At 39.4% G+C, this 19,017-nt stretch overlaps 1 protein-coding gene across 2 annotated transcripts in view; it reads right to left on the reverse strand.

Moving 5' to 3' along the window:
- The window catches only part of epha7 (EPH receptor A7), a 131,681-nt gene that overhangs the window by 89,401 nt on the left and 23,263 nt on the right, over positions 1 to 19,017 (reverse strand). For both annotated transcript variants that reach the window (XM_023347225.1, XM_023347226.1), the window contains exon 4: positions 9,121 to 9,276. In XM_023347225.1, the coding sequence (XP_023202993.1) occupies positions 9,121 to 9,276 (156 nt within the window). The remainder of the gene's footprint in view (positions 1 to 9,120; positions 9,277 to 19,017) is intronic.

Genomic DNA, 19,017 nt, shown 5'->3' on the forward strand with positions numbered 1-19,017 from the left:
GCGTGTGAGTATTGCTGTATTGACCATGTTTGGATCTACGTATGCATGTGAGCAGTCATTCTCACATCTTAACAACATCAAGTCCAACCTAAGATCACGTTTAACGGATGAAAGCCTCAACGCTTGCATGAAGCTTAACCTTACCAAGTACCAACCAGACTACAAAGCCATCAGCAAATCCATGCAGCACCAGAAGTCGCATTAATGGTGAGTATTATAACAACATTATTTAAAAGAATAAATTCAGAGGCTTATTATACTCACATTTAGTTGAATTCAGTCTTAAAATATATTATATGGCTCTCACTGAAATAAATTTCCAAATATTTTGCTTTCATGGCTCTCTGAGTCAAAAAGGTTCCCGACCCCTGCTCTAATAGGTAATACCTATTGGTACTTACATTACATTTGTGTGCTTTACTTAAGTTTCAATATACTGCTGATTCAACTCAAGCAATGTGAGTAAAATACATGTTTAGCCTGAGAGAGGACCAAGACTAAGTCCTAGTGTGTAAAATGGACTTGAATATTTTTGTTCCTGTAGTAAATGCTTGATTGCAGCAGGGCACATGCATAATAATAATAATAATAATAATAATAATAATAATAATAATAATAATAATGGTAGACTGATGCTGTACAGTAAAAAAAAATTAAATATAAATACAGGGTTTGAATGACTAGTTGTGGTTAGAGCATCTTGGATTTGTAGTTTTTTAGCTACAGACACTCAAGATTGTGTAAAATTGACTGGACTCCATTTAGCTCTTCACCAAATCACGAAGCTGCAAACAGAAGCCAACTTTATTTTCAAATACAAAACAAAGTCAGAGTTTAAGGCTTTATATGTGAATCTATCATGATCAAATTAATTGTACACTGTTTTGAGTGAGTGTACTCAAACTGGTCTATACACTGTGTGGTAGGATTCCCAAAACAACGGAAATCAGGTTTGATCTATCGGTGCATCCCTAGCGTGACCCTGAGTTTTTGAAACAGGACTTGAATTGGATTCTCTTCAATTTGTAATATTACATTTATCTTATATAAACCCACCTGGATTTAAATTGTGAACATTTACTTTTAGGTATAGAGTTTCAACAACATTTGATTATAAATTGGCAGAATACAGATAAATAGAACTACAGTTGATCTGCATATCCAACTGCTATGTAAGATGCAAACCGTAAGTATGACCAAACTGTTCTGGACGGAACTTGAAGTTATGAAGTTGGACCCATATTAAGCTTGTATGCTTTCAGTGTGTAATGAACCAGGACCAACATTTTAATTTGCTGGTAATAAAACCAAAGATGAATTTCATACATGGTAGAAAAAAAAAAACCCACTGCCACTGTTCTTACAACATCCCCAAACGACTGCCAGCAGGATCTAACCTCTGATGAGCATCAATTTGTTGAGGTGGCACATTTGTAAAGGGTGCAGCAGAGGGCTGGGTGGAGCAGTTGACTGCTCACAACTGCCCTGTCAGAGCACAGCTGTTGCACGGTTGATGTCCAACTCCTCAACCTGTCAGCGACTTCTCTTCATGCTTCTTTTCCTTTTAAGAAAATAACTCCCAAATGCCATCCACAGAGATGATCTCCTCACAGCTTTGCATGAGAATGGCATGAGTATTCAGAAGAAAAAAAAGTAAAGGTTCTACTTTTGCCAGCTCCGGCTCACACATACCACATAAGAAACAACATCATTCGAGCTGTATTTTTAGAATGTCTCCCCTCATCTTTATTCAGCTTTGGAATTTGGCTTTTCTTTTCCCCACATCTCTTGTCTCTATGCTGTAACTGCAAAATAATTTCCCTGCTGGGATGAATAAAATAATTCTATTCTATTCTATTCTATTCTATTCTATTCTATCACATCTTCACCTCATTCCCTTCTCAGTTCCACAGACACAACCGTAATCTCTAAGTGCCAGGGATCAATCTGTCTTGCTAAAGCCTACTGCTAGCTTTTCACAATAAAAAGAAAAGAAATCTGTCAACTAGGCCTGTCGCAATAAACGATAAATCATCGACGTCATTTCAATTATCGGCATTATCGTCTCTTCCGGCCTTTTTCTCTTTCTGTTGATGACACCGAATGAAAAAAGGCTCAACTCCAGTGCTCTCCACTGACCCTCCTTCCTCATTTCCTTAGTGTAAAGCCCAGCGCACACTACGATCTTAGAGCTGTCGATTGTCGGCCCATTTTCAAAACCTGACAGACCACACATTAGCCGACAGAAATCCTAGGTATAACGGTTCGATCGGGTTCGTTCCTGCCGTGTGGTGTCCAACAATGGGCACAAAATAATGGCTACAAGTCCAGTGAACTAATTTTAAAACCAGGCATTAATCAATGCTTTACTACAATCTACCTGCAATGCATGTGGCTAGTGTCAGCGTAAAGTCCTGACTGAATGAAAATTATTAGAACCTATTTACGTCACGTTAACGAAGAACAGCTGAAAAGTTACTGGGTTTATCAACTGCGGTAGCAATTTCGCTCCAACTCCTCCCCTTGTCATTTCTATATTCTTTGCATGTTGAATAAACATTAATGTTGTTTCCACATATCATCTCCAATGTCCGCTGGACTTCGGGTTGTGCCATGTCAGCTGTTTTTTCCCCTCAGAAAGCGCGGAGGAGAATCCGCGCTTTCTGATTGGCTACCTGTCACATTCAACAGGCTGCGTTAAAGCTCCCAGTGGGGAAAACCCCTGATTTGGATCGGAGCGGCAACGACGATCTACCGTAACACACCACACAATCTTAGAAAGACCAACGATCTAAGATTGTTGTATGGGGAAAAATAGGAGCAAAAAATCATGTAGTGTGAATTATTGCATCAGGTAGTCGATGTGCCCGTCTTCTCTATTTAAATCTAAATATTACTGAAGGGCAACATGATATACAGACTTCATAATCTGTAGTCTTTTGGTTGAATGCAGTATTTATTTCCACTTTGGCTTTATGTTGTTTAGTTTTTTTTTTCAAGTGAGTTTTTTGTTAATGGAGACTGAGAATCCATTTTATTTTTGTTTTTGGTTGTTTTGTTTATTTTGTTTATCAGCTCAAGTGTTAAATATTCTTTTGAAAATAAAGTGTATCTATCTTTGGCAGGAAATCGCATGTATTATTACGTTATTTCCATTACATCAGTGTATAAAGGTCTTCAAACAATATTATCGTTTATCGCAATAATTTTTTGAGACAATTAATCGCTCAGCAAAATTTGCTATCGTGACAGGCCTACTGTCAACCAAGCTATTTATTCAGCCAATGCAAATTCATTTTCAAGTGCTATCCACTCCTTGGTTGAAGAAAGTCATGAAAAAGGGAAATCACAGTGACTGTTGGCCACACTAACATACCGTAATCTTGCTATAAACAAGGAAATGAGAGAAAGAACTGAAATAAAATAGTGTTGGATGACTGATGTGGACCCCAACGCTTTCCATGCAAGTTAAAAATACATATTTAAATATAATGGTGTGGGGTCATAAAGTGTAGACCCAAAGTTAATGAAAATGAATAATGGAAAGTGTACATTAGGCAACTTCAGTAATTACGGCTCTACTTGGCCAAGGTGATTACCCAGGAGGGAACAGCCAGAGGACACCGTGAGAGTGGAAACTTTCTGCTGTTCTTACCAAGGCATGTGTGGACCGCCCTTGATCAGTGGGGGATATTAGAGTGAAGCGTTAACATCCGATTAGGATGGTTGGAGAGGTGAGTAATGGAGCTGTCTTTTACAGCAAGTTCTGTATGGTTGCCTCAGCACAGCACTAAAAGATTGGTGGTTTGTTGTCACTGGCCAGCTTCAAATTTCCTCAGTTTGAGTTATGTCCTTGTCTCAGTCAAATATTGGTAGGGAGTGAGTAAAACAGATAAATAGAGCTGAGGAAGCCAACTTTTAACATGCTAAATCAGAGGTTACTGAATTTCTCTACTGAAACAAAATGCATCCAAGAATTCCAACTGATTAGAGACTAGTTAACGTCCCGCTTGTAATTACTACACTATTAGAAAGCCCATTTCTCTGACTAGTTAAATCAACCAGATAATTAGGAACACATTTCAAAAGTCACTCCAGTTCAACAGCACTTCAAAAGTCTCTCATTCTGCAGAACCAATAAAGTCCCTGAACGTGGAATATTCTGTGTTTTGCCTGGGACCTCTATGTGCTCTGCATGAAGAACAAGACCAGGCTGATTTAAAGGCATAATGAATAATGTTGATACATTTTAGATATTTGATGTAATACGGAAAGTCTCATAGTGTGTCATCTTATATACTGCGTGCTGTAAAAAATTGTTTTTGGAATGAACATAGGGAGGGTTGAGTCAGTGCTCTATACTTGAAGCGGAACGTCACTGTGGTTTTCCTCTCAAGGATTTCTCAACAGGATAAACCAAGCTAGCTAAGCCTCAGAGCAATAACAACTCAGATCTTCAAGTTTACAGCAGTTTGGGACAAGGTTGAAACAGTTTTTTTACTTTTACATGAAATAAATAAATCAGCTGTTTGTAACATAATATGTTGTTGGATGAACATTTTACAGTTTGAACAGTTGTGACATGAAATGTGGCAGTGCAAAAACTGTCACGGTATTCCATCCTTTCATCCAATGAAATTTTTGCGGTCTGGGTTGTTGTGGATGGTAACACCTCTCCTGCAGACTAGTCTTAGCCATTGGATAGATTCACATATTTTTCAGAAAGTGTTGTGCACTGAAGAGAATGAGCTCAAGATATGCCTGAAAGAATAAAACAAACACTACTCATGAAAAAATTCATGTACAAATGTCCTTCTGAGAAACACATTTGCTTTCTGCCTTGATTCTTAACTATTACTATTGGGGATGTGCTATATGGCATAAAATTCATATATATATATACACAGTATATATATATATATACAGTATATCACAATATGATTTGCATAAAACTTACAATAGAAATGAAAAAAATCACATACCAATTGAAATGTATTCATTTGTATTTGTTAAAACCCGTTTAAAACTCATTTTTGTCCATGTCGTTTGCACGTAATGTTTAACTGTTTTTAGATGTTGCTGCCTGTTATTGGTAATTACGGATAGCAGCTTAAGTTCAATGGTGGCCACCTGCTTAAATCAAACTTAAATAAAGAAATGAAAAATATATCTCTATATAGAAACACAACAACTTTAGTGTAATGGAGGTCTGCATCGAATCCTGCCTTTTCTTCCCAATGTTGTGACTGGAACTTGTAGTCCGCTGCATTGCCGGTATTCAAGCACATGCTTCGTTTCAAGGTGGTAAAACAAATTGCTTGTATTTCCTCTCTTCCATGCACTTTGCAGATTACATTTTTCTTCTCCTGGTCTGACTGTTTAACCCTCCTATGGTCTTAAGAGACGGGGTCATTTAGACCCCACAAGTTTTTACTCTGTACAAGGTCACACAGAGCCCATGTGCTCTTTAACGAGGTTTTCTTTTTGTAGTTTTGGAAAAACCATTGGACCATCACCACACCCGACAGTGAGATTTGCAGAGCTCCTCCTGCGGGAGGTTAAACCCAAACCAGGTCCTCATCATTTATGTTTTGCACCTGCCTTTTTAACGAGCTCTTCCTTTGCGCTCTCAGCCACTCTGTTTCCCGCTACTCTGTTTTGATGATGGCCAGTTACATCATCAACAAGCATTGCCGCAATTTCTATTGTTTCTACTGTATACTGTTTATATAGTGCATTCCTAATTTTTATCTAATGTTGTTCTTAGCTAAGAAGTTTTTTTTTTTTTAAATCACCCCGCAAGGGGTCTTTTTTTTGTGGGCTCTAGTGTCCCTTTTTCAAAGTAGGCTGACAGGAAAGGGGGAAGGAGAGGGGAAAGACATGCGGTAAACGTCGTTGGGTCCGGGAGTCCAACCCGCGACAGCTCCGGCGAGGCTACGTTGCCTCTGAATGTGGGTCGCACTAACGCTTCCGCCACGCCCCTTAGCTAAGAAGTTTTAAGGGATTTGAGAACACTGTTTCAAACTAAAATCTATACTAGAGATCCACCGATCTGATATCAGGATCTGTATCCGCTGCGATATTGAAAAAATTTCTGGATTGGGTATCATGACAATTTCCCAATTCATAAGGGCAGATCTGTTCAATCTTTTAATGGTCTTACCCCACATTATTTATCTGAACTTTTAAGTTTTCCTGTACATGGGAGATCCCTGAGGTCATCGACCTCAATAAAAGGCCTGAGGTGACCGGGCCTTGACTGGGCCTTTTCAGTGGCAACGTCCCGATTCTGGAACAATCAATCTCTCACTCCCCTCTGACCCGGGCACTTACAAACCTAGACTTATTTTAGACTTATCTTTAAATTTAAGCTTAAGACTCATCTCTTTACACAGACTAACAATACAGTGTAGCATAGTGGCATTTTCCCTTATTTTATTGTTATTTCATGTTTTCTTTTTCTTCTGCTGTATTTTTACTGTAAAGTGCCTTGGTCACTGTTGGTTGTTGTTAAGCGCTATATAAACCCATAAATCAGTCCAATTATATGCTTTGTACTCTGAGAGACGTCATGCTAAATTATTTATTTTACATTATATTTAGAATTCCTAATTGCACTTTCAGAACTATCTGAAAGAAGGTTTGTTGCAGTTTATGTTTACATGTTTCAACAAGTTTGTCAACCTTTTGTTTTTATCAATTTGAGTTTCTTTATTTTAATTTGGCTGTTATACTCCTAATTATGCTGACTGAATAAGTTGTGTTGTTTTTACATTTTTAACCAAGCTCGTGAGGCTATTGGTGTATTTAAGTGTGCTGGACTGGTACACAAACATATATCTATGATTCCTTCCATTTATGTTTGTGTTTTAAAAAGAAACCATCTTAAATCAAGTCAGCTCTTTTTCTGTATTGGATTGGTATCGGACGATTCTAAGCTTCATATATCTGTATCTGTCTTGGTATGACAAGTGAAAAAATCAGCTCATCCTTAGTTAAAACCAACGACAACATCTCTCTGCTCATCTCTAACCATATGGCCAGACAGAGATTTAAAGAGGAGCAGCAAAAGCAAAAGTTGTGAATTAGCAGATATTGAGAAAAACCCATGGCGTCACTCAGGACATGTAACTGTGGAATTCTGTCTCTAAATATTGATCTGTTTGCATGTCATGACAGTCATAGTTCTTCTGATTTTCTCCAAGACTGACTTCTACTGGAAATCCCTCCTGCCCAGAGTATCAGCATTAACGAGTCTGAATTACTTCAGTTATGACAAATTCAATTTCCAAACAAAATTTCTGTTTGGAATATAGCATTTTTGAAATACTTAGTAGCATCTTTCATGCTACTAATTAACTGCGACTGCAGTCAGAGTTTTGTGTGAACAATTTACGACCACAAAATTTGTTCTCATTCTGCTAAATTATCCAATCAAATTGATCTAAAATAGATGTTTTTGACACATCATAGCAGTAATGCTATGGGTCAACTTGACCTAATGACCCATCATTGTCCAAGTTGCTTCTGTATTTCAGTGTTGTAGTGTAATGAAGCCCTGCCATTAACATCATGGTTGTATTGTGCATGTCAGCGCTTTTTAAGGACTCCTAACTGACCACAGCACACAATCAGATCTGCTTTGGGCTGAATAACAGTGTATTCCAACATTCCATTTCCTAGTTCTCTAACTATCAGTTAGAAATTCAGCTCAAGTTTGAGTGCGAGCTTTGCTGAACATTAGGACAAAAAGGAAATGCCTGCCTCTCTGGGGGAGCCGTCTGAGACACACCCAAATGCTCTGAGCCCAAATTCCTAAGGCGCACCAGCAGGAAACAGCGAGCTAAAGCGCTGAGACAGAGCTTGGAGATTTTAAAGGTAATGTTCGTGGGAATTCCTGCTCTAGGGAAAAAAATAAATCACCTTATTTTATTCCAATTATCATTTTTCTCATGTTAGCAATTAACCATCATATAAATGTATCCCTTTCTGTTGGTGTATTCTATCTTACACAACAGAGGAGAGTGAGCAGGGTTAAAGAATCCAACAGAGCTGAAGCCCCTCCATAGTTAAACACACCTGGGTGTAACAATTTGACTGAAACAAGTTTTCGGGCAGGCAGAGACAGACATGTTGCTCAGTGAGTTTTTGCAAGCAAGATCGAGAACCAACCCCAAACTCCACCACTGAATCCTCTCCTCCGATTCTCTGATTCACTGAACAGACAAGCCAGTGCAACGCTCCACACTGCAACGCTTTGCGTCAGATATCTTTCCTGCAGCCTCTCTCTGTCACATTAAAAATTCTGACTTGCCCTAGTTTGTGTGAACTGGGAAAAAGCAGCACTGCTCAGCAGAGCAGACCAGGCATGTGTACTGGCAGCACATGCACAGCTGTTTCAGCTGTTTGGAATCAACAGATGCATGTGCAAAATAAACATAATGAATGCCAGAGAAGTATGTGCAGCCGCAAGGCGCCTGCAGGCCAATCCATGGGTCCTGTGATACTTTATCAGCAGAGAGAAGGCACACAGACAAAGGCGCAAAGATTTCATTTAGGGGTCCTGTTTACCCACAGAGATAAAGCAGAGTGCTAACACGGTCCTGCTGGTGAGCGTCACTCCCCTGTGCACAGTAGCTGACGGCGAAGTAGCAAAAAAAAAATCACTTTGAAATAAATATGTTTGAGAATGTGAGCTGGAAGCAAATGAACTACACCAATTCAACCTGAATCCCCCATCCTGTGTAAATAAGCCATCACTGGCTGTCACAAACCCGCTCCCCCAGCCAGGACAAAGGACGGCTGCTGCGTGGGCCGCCGCTGCTGACTGTAATTGCAGTCTTTCAGACGGGAAATGGCAAATTGCTCCTCTCATCATTAGCAATGAGCTAAGACAGAAAACAGACACCCAAGCCTGCAAACATAATTATGATGACATGCTGGGAGGCAGAGGAGCTGCTAGAGAACACATCTGGAGCTTTCATGAGACCGCTAGCACACTGACTCAACAGGTCTGGATCAGGGCTCTGGACTTTGTTGGCCCCGCAGCCCCCACAACCCCCAACATGTGGCTTCTTAAACGTTCTTTTTTTAACCTTAGCAACAGCCCGGCAGACTCACTTGTGCAGGCCACAGATGGCGGGTCAGAGAGCGCTCGGTAGTAGCCGTCTTCACAGTCGCAGCGCCACGAACCCTCACGGTCGTTGAAGCTGTGCGCCGGACAGCGAGAGCACTGGAGGTCCTGAGAGGAAGACTTGTAGAAACCACGACCACACGCTGGGGACAGACAACGAACAGGACATTACACAGGCTGCTTTGCTTTTCAATAGGAACTATATGACTTAAGAAACTTCTGTTTGGATTCATCTGGAGATTAGTAGCAAAACCTTAGTTTAATTATCATACAGGTGAAGAAATGCAAGTTCACACAGGGAGCTGGAAGCTATGAGATTCTGCTTTTAGAAACATCTAATCCAGATAACTGTCACCCTACATAGCTTGAATTTGCGTGAAAATATTTTAGATGAAGTCTAACCAGGGACCTGAGCTCATTCGGAAAAAATTCATAGTTTCTATTTTTTTCAGTTTCATTACTGAGCATTACTAAAAATACCATGCTTTTCCTGTCAACCAACGCAACAGGTTAGCTATCCACTAGCAGCTATGAGTGAAGAAGACTCAAAATTATCAATATTCAGCAGCAGTGAGGTGTTCTGAACTAAGTTAAAAGGACAAATATGACAAATATGTATGTATATATTTTCTATGACATTTGAGCAAGAGAGCAAGTGTTTTAGAATATAACAAGGCTAAATAGAACAAGTTTGTGTGCCACAAACTTGTTCTATTTAGTCTTTTTTAAAGTTTGAAAATCTGCTCTAGTCATGGATCATGCTGTCTTTGAAAATGGTTACAGCTTCTCAGATCTCAGAGTTGAGGTTAGCATCTATATTCCCTAGGAAATACACACAAACCATGCTAATTGCTAATTTAAGATGCTTAACAAAGTTTAAAATGATGGTTCTAATCATTTTGTCTCTATAAATTATTAGTGAATGTTTGTTAGTGACTGTTTTCTCATTCACACAGTGTGACATCACCTGTCTGTGCTCTAAATATAAAAGGCCACTCACAACAGAAAAGTTATAATTATAACCAATGTTGTTCACATAATTCTTATAGAAAAATCAACAACTTATGCTAACAGTTCTTTAATAAAACATAATGGGCCAAGAGTTACAATAGAAGTTTGTATGTTCAGATCAACAGCCTTGAGGTTTGTGACCAGCGTTACTTCTCTAAAATGGAAGTCAAGACTACTTACTCAAAAGTCCAACATTAATACTAAAACAAAAATCATTTCTAATTTAAAATTCAACAAATGTCTGGAATGTTGCCAGTACTTTTATTTGAAATAACCCAGCTGAGCCAGCTTCAAACAGGATCCCATTCAATGATGATCTCAGCAGTTCTTATAAATCACTAAATGTCTTGAGGTGATATCAGTCCTGTACAAACAAAGCCCCAGCAATACACCAGGGTTCCCATCGTGAAGCAGGCAAGACAGAACAAACCTCTGCTTTCAAGTGTTGATGATCTAGTCAGTCCTCTAAGGCAAGCTGAGCCATAAAGTCAGCCGTCCCAGATCTCACACTGATGCACAAGCCCAGGGATAAAGAGGAGCTGGGACGGAATAAAACTGGAGGATTTCTGTTCTTATAAATGTTGAGGTCAGCAGAGGGCTTTGACTTGTTTAGAACAGGAACTATCAGTGAGATATAATAGATATTATACATGCAGAGATTAGCATAAAGAACAATTAATGGTCAACCTTTGGCTTTTGAAGAAGCAACAGCAGGAGTCTTTCACCTTTTATCATGTAGTAGAAAGATTAGGCCTGGAATGACAACCATCACTCTGATTTGAGGGTTAGTTGAGTGTTTTAAATAGTTTCTGTGATAACACCTGATTTAAAGGGTTGTGCATAAGACTGACATGACACTGTCATACATAACATAAGTCCTGTCATGAACATGAAGGATATTCATGGATATTTACAACCTTTGTCATTAAATATTATTCTGAAAAGAATGACACTCTTAATACAATGCAGTTCCTTGAGAATCTCATAGCAGCCAGTGCCTACTGGTGTGTGAAGAATAGTAAAAAGAACTGCAACCTAGGCCACATGATTTCAATGTTGACAACAAAAGTTAGCTCAGGGTTCTTTGAAAAAACAGGTAAGTAAATCGTTCTGATTCCAAAACAATCTTCAAGAAGTCTATACTTCAGTGAATAGATCTGCATACAAACTATGAAATTACACTAAAATGTATTTTTCATGAGCTACTGGGGTAAAAGGGCTATGATTATCCTTCTTACTCCCCCTCGATTTCAGATCCCCTCTTTTGTTCAGCTTATTTTCTTTTCCTTCAGCCACCAGCCCTCCTGACAGCTCTGGCAGGAGAAGGACGGAGTTTTCCGCTTTACCACTTTCAGGGACGAAAAAGACGCCAAAGCTGAAGCTGAGGGGATTCTGACTTTGGCTACATGAAAGCGCTGTCATTCTCTATTTATTGCTCTGCTGCAAGCTTGTGAAACAAGGCCTTTAAAAAAAAAAAGAAGTAATGACATGATTTTATCTTTAATCTTTCTTTACCTTTGTGAGCCGGTAATTGAAAACAAATCCAGGAGGAGGTTGAAAAGCCTGAATGCTGACTGCACAAAACCTCTTCACAAAGCTCTCAAGTGCTTATTCATCATATTTAGCTTTTTTTTTACCATTTGTAAAGTTCTGACGAGAGATAATATTTAGGAAACAGCAACGTAAGCTGCGTGTAGTTGCAGTGTCTGATTTGCAGTGTAAACAGTGCCACATAATGACACTGAAGGGCTTTCTCCAGCTGGTTAAAATTGGCTGGATCCTGCAGCTTTCAGTCTGAATGCCAGCCATTTTAACATTCTGATAAGGCGGTGAGCCTGTTTGCCTTTAGGTTTCTAAGAGCTCATCTGCTGGGTGGCCAGCCTGCTGAGGGGGAGAACCCAGCTGGGACTGAAGCTAACTCCCACAGTGACAGCAGACAGGAGGATCTGCAGCCCACAGTAGAGTGAGTGGGAGGCTTTTGGAGAAGAGCTAAGTGCACTAAGCCTATAACTAGGTATAACTATGAGCTACAAGCTACCACTTGTAATATGCTTATCCTCCATTCTTCAATAATGATGTAGCCTCTTCAGGTGGGTGTTTTCTTTAAATGCTTCCAGTGATTTAAAGACAGGACTTTATTTTATATCGATATGTTTTGGTTTTACTCAGAGGCATAAGGTAACAGCCAATTAATGTGGGCCAAAAAAGTGTCTTAAAAAATCTTTCATTTCTGCATTATATTAAATTAGTGATCATATAATGCTCATTAGCTCATTTCTTAGGTGCACCTTGCTTATGCCAAATTTTTCCCCATTTTGCTGTGACTGAACATACAACATTACATGACAAGTAATGGTACATCGATTGCAGTTCTTATGCTGATCACAAATCGTTTAAAACCTGGCCTGCCGATTGCGATTTTGCTCGATACCAAAGGGGACAGTGGCAGATTTTCAGTGAGTATCAGCCAATTGGTGCACCTCTGTAAACAAGGTGCTTGGACTTGGAAAGTGACTTCTCTGCAAGTTTTTTAAAAGCAGTTATTTTCAATTCCCGTGAGCACCATAAACTGAATATTTTTTTTAGGATTAGATGAATCAAAATATCAAAATCTGTTTTTCCTTACAATGGGTTCAACTTTATCCCACAACTCCAGTCCTGCTTGGACATCTTTTACTAATCCAACCTGAAAGAGACAGCCTCGCATTCTGTTCCTCTCACCAATTTTATCCCATTTTTCAATAAAAGCCTGGTTACTGTTGACTTTTCTGATGGTGTTCATGAATAGAGACATCTGCTAAAACTGATGAGTTTAAACTCAAACCGTTGGGCAAATCTGTCCTCCGTTGCCTTCACTCTTGCCATGTTTCCAGTTAGATCACAAATAAATATTTATGACTCAATATTTCCCTATATGCTGGGAAATCTGGTTTTTAATTACTCATATTTGCTGTTCCTGCTTCTTTCCACTGACAGTATATGTGTTTATCAGTGCACCCAGCTGAGTTTAGCAGCCGGAAATGTTTACAGAGCCAACAAGGCGTCAAATGAGGTCTCAAAAATCGAACGGCTGTATGACACGGGCAACTAAGTGTTTCTGCAGCTCTCACCACAACTGGCAGTGCATTGAGTGACAAGTACAAACATAGCCATCCCAGCCCAGCATTCCAGTCTGTCGAGGAGTTCTCCTTTCCCTGCCTCTCCATGCTGCAGGAACGCTCTCAGTCAAAGCCAGTTGATAGAGAGTGAGAGCGTTCTTTGTTGACTGTCCCTGCAGCAACACTTTCTATCTGAGGAGAAATAACTGCAAAGCAATTACGTTGGCTCTGTTTACCCGGTAGCCTTCCCATCTGACAAAATGACTGACACCTTACGAGCAAACAATGACACAAACATGTTAAAACATTGCACAAAAGGCCCGACTCTAATACTTGCAATGACTATGACAGGAGGACTTACAGTCCATCATGTAATTACACATATAAGGATGAAGTGTTTCAGAATGATTTGTTTGGAAACTGGCTTTTAAGCCAGTCTGGTCTTCTTCTTGAGAAGATAAAAGGTGTCAGCAGGCTTGCACTTGTTGACAAGAGGTCAGTTATAAAAAGCTCACCACCCGATCCAACAACGGGCTTATTTACGACACAGACAAACAAGTCAGTCCCTTGAGAAGCACGCTGAGGTTTAGTACACGAAGAAAAAAAATACTGCTACATTTGAGCCAGTTCCTCAGCAGGCTAAAGAGAAAGCAATCTGTAATTTCCCTTCCACTGGTCGAGCATTTTCATTCATTCATGTTAGGCGGACAAGCTGCAGTAAACAATTTTACAAAGAGAGAGGACAAAGAGCCTGGGAAAGGACAGGTCCTCAGACTAGTGGGACACAGATAATCAAACACTCCTGTGGCTACAATGTCTCTATCAGAGCCTGGAGAGCAGGACCAAGTATTTTTATCTTGCACTGACACATATGCACAAAAACGGGAAGAGGGGATTTCAGTATTTTCCAAAGCCCGGGTTCATTTCCTTTGTCCTATGAACAGAGCATCTTAAAATTCCTGAATTGCATCCAATTTTTCTCAGAGTTTGGAAGTCATAACTTTCTGGACAATGGACAGCAAAGGAGCAGAAAGCACAGAATCGACTCCTTATTTACCAAGTCCAACTTGCTCCCCTTTATTCATATTGAAAATAATTAGTGGCCTTCTCTGGAGGTGACATAATGGCACTTAGGTTTATTTTCTTGTCTTAGCATTCTGCTTTTGCTGAGAAGTTGTGTTCTAAATCTGGCCATTCAGGAGAAATATGTCTCCATCAACAAGAATTAAACACCAGTAAAAATTGGACAATAGTTTTCAGATCCTTGTTACCGTTCAATGTTACCATGATGGGGTTTAAATGATGTGAATCTATCGATGGAGACATGAAAACACAAGTTCCTTATAAAGCTGTGGACTGATGGGAATTGGACGTTAAGCTGCTGTAGCACTGTCACCTTCTAACCTTGACCCTCAGCATCCTGGGGTCAGTTGAGTCTTCATCAGTATAGACTGAGCGTCATGACACTGCCAAAGTCCCCTTCTTCACAAGTCCTCCAGTGAAGAAGGGAATGAGTCCAATGTGTAAATCAAGAACACATTGAACTCATCCCCTTCTTCACCAGAGGACTTGCTTATTACTGCAAACAAACCTGCAATCTGGCTATTGATTGTTCTCTTCTTGCTGCAAGTACTGGTGAACAAGACATACTCAAAAATCTCTGACTTAGTGGAGCTAATGCTTATCATGGCCACTTACAAACAAGGTGGCCAAATCCAATCCACACCAGAAGTACCAAGAATGAGGACACAGTACTGATTACTTAGCTTTTAGCATAATGACTCACATGTCAATGTGTTTTTCACTGATATATACACTACCTGGCCAAAAAAAAAGTCGCCACCTGGATTTAACTAAGCAAATAGGTACAAGCCTCCCTAACCAAAAAAAAAGGCTTCAGTTTGCTAGGCAGCATAAAGATTGGACTCTGGAGGAATGGAAGAGGGTCATGTGGTCTGATGAGTCCAGATTTACCCTGTTCCAGAGTGATGGGCGCATCAGGGTAAGAAGAGAGGCAGGTGAAGTGATGCACCCATCATGCCTAGTGCCTACTGTACAAGCCTGTGGGGGCAGTGCTATGATCTGGGGTTGCTGCAGTTGGTCAGGTCTAGGTTCAGCAACATTGTGTGACCCCTCATACCCCCACCATGGACTGTTCTCCCTGCTGCCCTCTGGAAAGAGGTTCCACAGCATCCGGTGCAGGTCCACCAGGTTCCGAAACAGCTTTTTCCCACTTGCCATCAGACTACTGAACTCTTAACTGGACTGCACTCAAAAACTGGTCTCCACTTCATACCTTGCACATATACATTGCTAAATAACTTCCATTTTACTGTCAGTTCTGCACTCTATATTTTATATTCATATTTTATACTGTATTTTATTTTATTCTGGAGTAACCTCACAACATTGGAACCTCAAAACATTGTCCTGAGCCGTATGCAACGAAATTGTGTTCTGTATACACCCTGTGCATGCAAAATGACAATAAAGTCAGTCTAAGTCTAAGTCTAAGTCCAAAGAATGAGGTCAGCTGACTACCTGAATATACTGAATGACCAGGTTATTCCATCAATGGATTTTGTCTTCCCAAATGGAACGGGCATATTCCAAGATGACAATGCCAGGATTCATCGGGCTCACATTGTGAAAGAGTGGTTCAGGGAGCATGAGACATCTTTTTCACACATGGATTGGCCACCACAGAGTCCAGACCTTAACCCCATTGAGAATCTTTTGGATGTGCTGGAGAAGGCTTTGCGCAGTGGTCAGACTCTCCCATCATCAATACAAGATCTTGGTGAAAGATTAATGCAACACTGGATGGAAATAAATCTTGTGACACTGCAGAAGCTTATTGAAACAATGCCACAGCGAATGCGGGCTGTAATCAAAGCTAAAGGCGGTCCAACAAAATATTAGAGAGTGTGACCATTTTTGGTGGCGACGTTTTTTTTGGCCAGGCTGTGTATATTTGCATAGGAATCTCACATTCCCATTACAACAAGCTCATTTGTAAGCTTGTTGATGGATCATAAAAAGAAAATGTATATACACATTATCTGCTTTATATTCAGAGCTCTGAATAATTAAGCGTAATTTAAAATACAAAATAACCACTGAGGAAGGAACTCTCATATATGCCAATTCCAGGATAAAAAAAAAAACGTGGTCTTGGAGGACCTGAAAACTAATCTCCCTTATTTGATTACAAGGCACAACTCCAATCAAGGTTAAATTGTTTATTGGTGATGAAAAGAACTGGTCAAAGCACAGAAAAATGAATATTATATTTCCTCTCATCGGTCTCAATATTGCTGTGGACAGGGCTAAAAGTGAATTCAAGTGTGAGACTGTGGAAGATTCTGTTTGTTGTTTGGAGACTGCTGGAACCAAAGTGAGAATGACTAGTGTGGGCTCTTCTTTCTCCCTGGTCTACACATGATGAGTGCCGTCAGGGCCGGGGCCTCCCCCCTTTCTCCCGCCCTCCCGTCCGGCCTGATTATGTGTTAAATCCGCTCGGGTATATGTGGAAGGAATGTGTGCAGAAGGGATCCAGCCATGGCTGTGGAGACCTGGGCAGAGCAGGATGGGAGATAGCACCCCATTAGAGTGATAAAAGAGGCAGAGGGAGGAGAGCAGCTGACAGGACCAACACGCTGGCCCCGCCGCTGATGAATGCCAGGTGGAGCGGGTCAAGCACGATAAAGGAAACGGTTTATTTTCTTTTTTTCAAAAAACACTAGCTCTCTGTAAAATGATAACGAAGGCTGGCCTCTGAGGTCCTTATAAGCATCAGCTCTAAACACAGCTTTGGTTTAATATGCATCCTGTCACCTGTGGCTTCGCAATCTCTGCAGTTATATTTCCTTTGAAGGATTGATCTTAATATTCACTTCTGAGCGCTCGCACAGAACCATGTGCTGTTTGTAATGGTTCTGCTTTCCGTATGCCATTTTTCTCCATACCTTATTTTATTATCGAATACATTTTTCTACCAAAGCAATTTGGCCTCAGTGCTAAGTAGTTACATTTACTGTAGATTGTTTTGTCACTGATAGATTTTATTTTCAGAAAGTGACAGGTTTAAGATGTTAAATTATGTAACTGTTAAAAAAAAGTCTGCATTAAAAAAATATGGTAAGAAAATTACTATGAAATTATGTGACTGACCGAGTTGTAATTATTTGTACAAAAAGTCCTGGAGATCCCACACCCCCAAATGCCGGAAGATAAACAAAGTACCTCAACAGAAAACAAGTGACCCCAAAATAATAGAAATATCAATAAACATGTTTCATAGATGATAAAAAAAAGTCTGGCTTGTTGTGGCAATGAGAAATGAAATCAACATTGAACCACATAAAGGATACCTTACCAACATGCTCCCATCTTAATGAAAGGCCAAAGATCAGAGTCCCAGCATGTCCCTTAATGTAAGAAATCATCCCTTATTTTATTATTAAATTCTGATAACCCCTCACCTCTCAAGTTTGTGTTCAATCTGTCTGCTTGTTGTTTTTTCTTATCTTTTATGTGGATTTTGTAAATGGGTTTAATAATGTAAAAATAAAAAAAATCACAAAATTAAAATCAAATATTTAAAAAGTAGCACCACAAAATCAGTAATTTGATTTTAAACAAAATTATATTTGTTTTATTTATGACCTGGTCTTCTGGACTACAACACCATGTGATGTGTATATTAACATCAGATAATGTGCCTTCATTAGCACATTAGTAAAATGGCTGCCCCATGTGAAAAAAATGCGCAAATATGGTCAGTTATATTAAATTAATTTGTTATTTCATCAAATGAACAGAAGCTTAGAGTTGTTACCTTGATGCTTTAGAATTTTTCTACATGTCCAAATCATTTGTTGCAACCTAGCTTAGCTAAGCTGGAGAGAAGGGAATAAATTCCATTTCATAATAATGGGACAGAAAACAAGGAGATTTCTTAGAGCAATTTAGTGGAGTTGGCAAACATATAGTAAAATTTAACATAAAATGTACAGTTAGAACTTTATCAGCACTGCATAGAGTATACTGAATAATTGGTAATTATTGTGGGTTGAAATTGCATGACTAATACGTACTTAGTAGTCACGTTAATATATTCATTAATAGTCACATTAATATAATTATTACAATAATATTAAAATGTCCATTATTAGTCACATATCTCTTATATGAAAGGTTTTTAATGTAGACCAATATTGACTATTAAGTGGCAATGCACATGTGTTGTTTTCATCATTAAACAAACTGTTGAGACCCTTACAAGTCAAACTAAACTTTAAATGTTTAGATATGACTTCAGTTCAGCCTCACTGACCTATTCTCTGCTACACTTTTACAAAACTGTTAGGATCTAAATAAAACCAAGTTTTGTTTACTCATAAACATTGGTTTTATTGTACTGTCCCTCAGTGCAAGTTATGCATTATTCAAATTTGTTACGTTGCTCTATTTCTAAAACGTTTTTGGTTTTTCCATGTCCTGGATGACTGAAAACCTACAATAGGTAGAAATAATGAATATCTGGAAAGTATCATAGCTTAAATTTTGCCCCAAACCACCAGTGTTTTCTAGAAAAAAATATTCAGATTTTATTTCATGCTTTGGAAAGCTGTATGTTGAAGATGTTAAGAAATGAAGGCATACTTTCTTTTTTTCAATCTATTGTCAGCTGCTCTGCTTTCTCTCTCCTTTGCTCTCAGCTCCCACACACTGAGTTGTCAGCCACTCAAAAGGCTCAGCCCCTCCCTCTCG

The sequence above is a fragment of the Xiphophorus maculatus genome, chromosome 15, assembly GCF_002775205.1.
Source record: "Xiphophorus maculatus strain JP 163 A chromosome 15, X_maculatus-5.0-male, whole genome shotgun sequence".
Lineage (NCBI taxonomy): Eukaryota > Metazoa > Chordata > Actinopteri > Cyprinodontiformes > Poeciliidae > Xiphophorus > Xiphophorus maculatus.